The sequence below is a fragment of the Sinocyclocheilus grahami genome, unplaced genomic scaffold, assembly GCF_001515645.1.
Source record: "Sinocyclocheilus grahami isolate Dianchi unplaced genomic scaffold, SAMN03320097.WGS_v1.1 scaffold1840.1, whole genome shotgun sequence".
Classification (NCBI taxonomy): Eukaryota; Metazoa; Chordata; class Actinopteri; order Cypriniformes; family Cyprinidae; genus Sinocyclocheilus; species Sinocyclocheilus grahami.
Genome location: NW_015507019.1, coordinates 116,925 through 122,457, shown reverse-complemented (window position 1 = coordinate 122,457; position 5,533 = coordinate 116,925). Strand labels below are relative to the sequence as shown.

The following is a 5,533-nucleotide window of genomic DNA, read 5'->3' as shown; positions in this document are numbered from 1 at the left end:
CATCTTTTCTGTTATTTAAATCATTTCTATATTCAAAATGTTATATTTAAAACATTAACCTCAACATGAATTTATGAATTTAATTGCGCTCATGCGACCTCTGAGCCTCATTAAATGTCTGAAAATACACCTACAAGCCACTTGTGTGTTCTTCTGTGCCAACTCTGTAGCACAAATTTATTTATTAAATACTGATTTCATTTGATTGGTAACTTATTCTTATTCTACTTGTTTTTATTCTATTGTTTTAATTAGAAATGTTAAAAAGCTTATAAATATATTTTTTTGATTTTTACATAAGATGACATACTTTTAATAAAGTTAGAAAAATGCCATTACAAAGGTAAAAACTAAATTCCCTGTAAATCACTTTAAGGAGTCAACTATCACCTCGTAATGGGAAGGTACATTTTTTTTATCAGAATTATTGATTACTCATTAGAAGGTGCTCCTAAATTTTTTTTAATTAGGAGCACAAGCGCTCCTAAAAAGAAAAGTATCCGTAGAGCCCTGATTATCGCAACATATGAGACATTCCATACGTTTACGTCATCAGAATAAGTAAGGAGATAATATTACTGATACTCAGTATTACTGAAGCCATATCAACCGAATCGTATTTGGAGATCGCTCACCTTTATAACCGCTCTTCCTCGCCATCCTCCTCTTCAGTCAGTCGCAGTTCTGCAGGAACAGAACATCTGAAGTTTAACACCCGCCATTGTAATCAAGACTGTAATTACTTAAACCAGTTCAAATCTCAGAACATGAACACAGATGGAGAGAAAGGCACTGATGTAAAATGATGCTGCCTGAATATCACTGAAGCTCATGGAAACACGAGACGGTAACGCTGACGGACATTTAGTCAGTATTTGCGTTAGTCGCTCATTAAAGTGCCCAGAAGTGAAGCGATGGTTAATCTCGCTCTATCACACGAGAAGAGAAACCGTGTGGAACGTCACTGAAGAACCAGCCTTTCCTTTAGAAATGAAATATATATACACACACACATTCGCACAAATACACAATTAAGATTTTGAAAAAATATTACCCAACATTATTTAAAGTTACATTCTAGATGTTATGGCAGCTAAAGGAAGAGCGATTTTAATCACTAATTGCATCTTTACACAACCAAGTTAAGGCTGCACAAAATTCAGTGTAAATACACAATGCTGCATCAAAGCCAGATTACATTATGCCTGCTCAGACCCAGCTCAGACCCAGCTCAGACCCAGCGTCGAGCATACAGCGGGAACTACTGTGAATGCATAAGCCACCTCTGAGCCCGTGTAAAGATGCCTAAATGCCACTTCAGAAGCGCTTCTGTGCCGCCTTTGCAGTGCAAACTTTACAATACCTTACATTGGTTAGGTTAATCCAACCAAGCCTAATTTACAACATTATACACTAAAGGTGATGAAGCTGGGAGCAGCTGAGAAGTCTTGCCACTAACGGGTAACCAGACCAGACACGGGGCCCTCGCCCGAGCTGAAGCATCCAGATGCAAAGCTGTTGTCCATTCTCAGAGATTAAGAGCCCAGCAGCATCACTTTAACTCACTCCAGCATCCTTAATGACTGAGTGTAATCATTAATTATTACTCCTGCAGGCCAGCAGTGATCTGCGTCTGTTTCTGCCGCGCGAGGACTAACCTCCACATCTTCACTTGGTCTATCCCTCTCCCTCTCTCTCGCTCTCTATCCCTCTCCCTCTCTCTCTCTCTATCCCTCTCCCTCTCTCTCTCTCTCTATCCCTCTCCCTCAAACATCCGCCGGAGAGAACAGAACACAGCCGAACAGAAACGACCTGATGAATCCGTGAGAAACTGAAGTGAAAAGCGCATCTGCCGGGATCACCGCGAGCACCTCAGTGGAGCCGGATGCGTTGTCCCCGAGAGCCGCGCGCGTTCCGCCTCCGCCCGGACAAGACCGGCTCCTTTATGAGCCCAGTGACCGCAGACTCGCTGTCAGGAAAAAGAAACTTAAACTACACAAACACGTACGCGCTCGGAGTGACGCACACACACACACACACACGCCCGTCCCCCGCCGGCGGAACGCACCGGAGCGTCACGCGGGCGTCGGCACATCGCGCACCTGTGCGCCGTCAAACAGGTAAAGCCGCATTCACGGGCTATATTTAACCTGACCGGAACACCGAGCAGCTGTTTACCAAAGAGGAGGCGCGCGGCGCTCGCATCTGTTATGCAACCGGAATATTCCAGCGGGGATCCTCCGCTCCGCGCCTCGGAACCGGATCCATCCGCGCAGAGTTCCTGCTCAGCCGGTTCCGCGGATCAAGCGGCGATAAGACGCGTAACACGAGCTGCGCGATGAAAAGGTGAGAAGAAAAGAGGCTGAACTGGAGCCGGACAAAGCGCCGCTGTGCTCCCGTCTGGAAGCGAACCGAATCCCGGAGCCGCGCTGATGTGGCACTGCGCACGTGACGCGCGTCAGAACACTGATCCAGCGCGCTGCGAGACGCGTTTGGCTGCTGCGACCGACGGCGATGTAGTCCTGAATCTGCCGCGACGCTCAGAGTTAATAATAACGCGCGTGAAGCGACGCGAGCGTTTCTGAGATCAATCACACTGCGGCGCGCTGCTCCGTGGCAGTATCTTAGCAACGCCTCCGCTAGCCGCGGAGCTAATGCATGCTAACCGAGAGCAACGCACACAAAACGACGCACGGATGAAAACAACCGTACAAAGCACAACACACGACTCTCGCCGCTGCACACGGGCCGCCGAGCATCACGGGGAATCGCGAGCGCCACGGAGCGAAGCGTCTTACCTGGAGACCAGCAGGAGTCCGCGGCACGCGCAGCCTTCGCTCTTTTATTTGACTATTGCGCGATCGCTTGTGCGCGAACGTCTGTCTTTTCTTTCAGCCGGCTCACGCGTCACTTCCGCTCGACCAGCGCGCGCCCCTCACTTCCGCCCTGCTTTATATCCGCACGCGCGGCGGCTGAGCCACAGAGAACACGGTTCATTAAAAGTTCAAATATGTAACAAATGGGAAACGCGCGTGCTGAAGGACCTTTCATGAGCCGAAGGGCCTCGTGCAGAACCATTCCAAAAACTGTTCAGAATTCAATCCATGTTGTAGAGCAACACTTGAAAGTCTTATGAAGTATTGTTAACCACAGTCTTACTGCAAACAGCTAGTCCCGAGCCCATGCTGAATCTGATGTCCTGAATGAGCAGCTCTGTTGAGGTCCTCAGCATCCTCAGCATCCTCAGGCCTGAACCCTGAGCTTCGGCTTGGCAGATAAGCCGGCAGTGATGTGAATGCGGGAAAGATGAGAGGAAGTGAACAGAACGGTCTTTTGTCCTGAAAAACAGAATGTGATTTTTGTGTGGGTTTTCATGATTGATGATGCAGCAGTGATAGTACACGCAGGGCCGCATTAACCAGTGGGCTAGAGGGGGCTGAAGCCCCGGGGCCCGAGCAAGGAGGGGGCCCGTGATTGGCTGAGGAGTAGCTTGAGGGACATCAGGAGCCCCACCACGACCCTCACTGTTTAGCGCTATTATTTAGTGGAGTTGTTCCGTAAATTCCATGCATTGCCATTAGAGATTAAAACGTCACATTTTAATTTGGTTTACCATCAAATGCATTTATTATATATTTTACTTTTGAACAAACTGTGCATCTATCAGATGATCGCTGCGCCTAATATCTGCATTCGCCTCTTCATTCTGCTGTCATCTAGAAACGGTCATGCAAAGACGTCTGTCTTTTCTTTCAGCCGGCTCACGCGTCACTTCCGCTCGACCAGCGCGCGCCCCTCACTTCCGCCCTGCTTTATATCCGCACGCGCGGCGGCTGAGCCACAGAGAACACGGTTCATTAAAAGTTCAAATATGTAACAAATGGGAAACGCGCGTGCTGAAGGACCTTTCATGAGCCGAAGGGCCTCGTGCAGAACCATTCCAAAAACTGTTCAGAATTCAATCCATGTTGTAGAGCAACACTTGAAAGTCTTATGAAGTATTGTTAACCACAGTCTTACTGCAAACAGCTAGTCCCGAGCCCATGCTGAATCTGATGTCCTGAATGAGCAGCTCTGTTGAGGTCCTCAGCATCCTCAGCATCCTCAGGCCTGAACCCTGAGCTTCGGCTTGGCAGATAAGCCGGCAGTGATGTGAATGCGGGAAAGATGAGAGGAAGTGAACAGAACGGTCTTTTGTCCTGAAAAACAGAATGTGATTTTTGTGTGGGTTTTCATGATTGATGATGCAGCAGTGATAGTACACGCAGGGCCGCATTAACCAGTGGGCTAGAGGGGGCTGAAGCCCCGGGGCCCGAGCAAGGAGGGGGCCCGTGATTGGCTGAGGAGTAGCTTGAGGGACATCAGGAGCCCCACCACGACCCTCACTGTTTAGCGCTATTATTTAGTGGAGTTGTTCCGTAAATTCCATGCATTGCCATTAGAGATTAAAACGTCACATTTTAATTTGGTTTACCATCAAATGCATTTATTATATATTTTACTTTTGAACAAACTGTGCATCTATCAGATGATCGCTGCGCCTAATATCTGCATTCGCCTCTTCATTCTGCTGTCATCTAGAAACGGTCATGCAAAGAGCAATCTTCGATAAGTAAAAATGCCAACTATTCTAAAAAAAAAAAGTAGTGAGAGAGCTAGTTTATTTGACTAAAGCTGATGATGGACCGGACACAGAGCAGATAAACACACATCATCCCCACAGATTTAGGTCAGTTTGATTATTCACTTGATAGATGTTGCTTTTTGTGTTTGAACAAACTCTATAGGCCTAGTATATTCGCTTATGAGTTGAAAAATTCATTTTAAGCACTGTGGTTTAAAAACTAATTTAACTGTTCAGGGACATTAAGCAGTGGCAGAATTCACTTGCTCGTACAGCGCCTGACTAAACTAGAGTTATTTTTCGTGCCTTGTGTTTGAACATTCGAATACACATAGTTAGTTATGTGTCAAAATGCCCGTCTCCTCGTCAGCACAGTCGTTTGTGTCTTAAATGAACGTTAATAGTTGAAGATAAAGCATGTGCACTAGTTGGCTATTATGCGATCCTGGCACTATATGATGAGATTTTAAAGGGATATAGTTCACCCAGAAATTAAAATAATGTCATCATTAACTCAGTTTCAAGTTGTTCTGAACCTGTATGAATTTCTTTGTTCTCAACATAAAAGAAGATATTTTGAAGAATATTCGTAACCACTAGAAAGATTCTGGTCCCTGTTGACTCCAGTAGTGTTGTTTCTCCAAACTGTGGAAGTCATGGGGGCACAGACACTGCTCTGTCTGGTTACCAGTAGGCTATTGTTACAAATATATACGTTTGCATTCAACAGCAGAAGGAAACTCATTCAGGTTTAGAACAACAACAACATAACTTTAATTTTTGGGTGAACTATTCCTCCAAAGCAGCCTAATATAGCTGCTGTTGCTGTTTATGTCAATTATGTAAATTAAACATTAGAAAGAAAATCACTGCTTGACCGAATCGCTTTTGTAAAATAATGTATATTGA

The 5,533-nt window shown here is 45.9% G+C and overlaps 1 protein-coding gene across 3 annotated transcripts in view; it reads right to left on the bottom strand.

Moving 5' to 3' along the window:
- LOC107572966 (spermatogenesis-associated serine-rich protein 2-like) overlaps positions 1-5,533 on the bottom strand; it is a 26,585-nt gene that overhangs the window by 17,289 nt on the left and 3,763 nt on the right. Inside the window, exons 2-3 of one of the 3 annotated variants that reach the window (XM_016259405.1) lie at positions 2,799-2,832; positions 636-684 (exon numbers count right to left, since the gene is read on the bottom strand). In XM_016259405.1, coding sequence (XP_016114891.1) covers positions 636-660 — 25 coding nt within the window. In that variant the 5' untranslated portion in view covers positions 661-684; positions 2,799-2,832. Of the gene's footprint in view, positions 1-635; positions 685-2,178; positions 2,209-2,798; positions 2,935-5,533 lie in introns of those variants that run through there. The other 2 variants (XM_016259403.1, XM_016259406.1) reach the window with 2 other exon arrangements.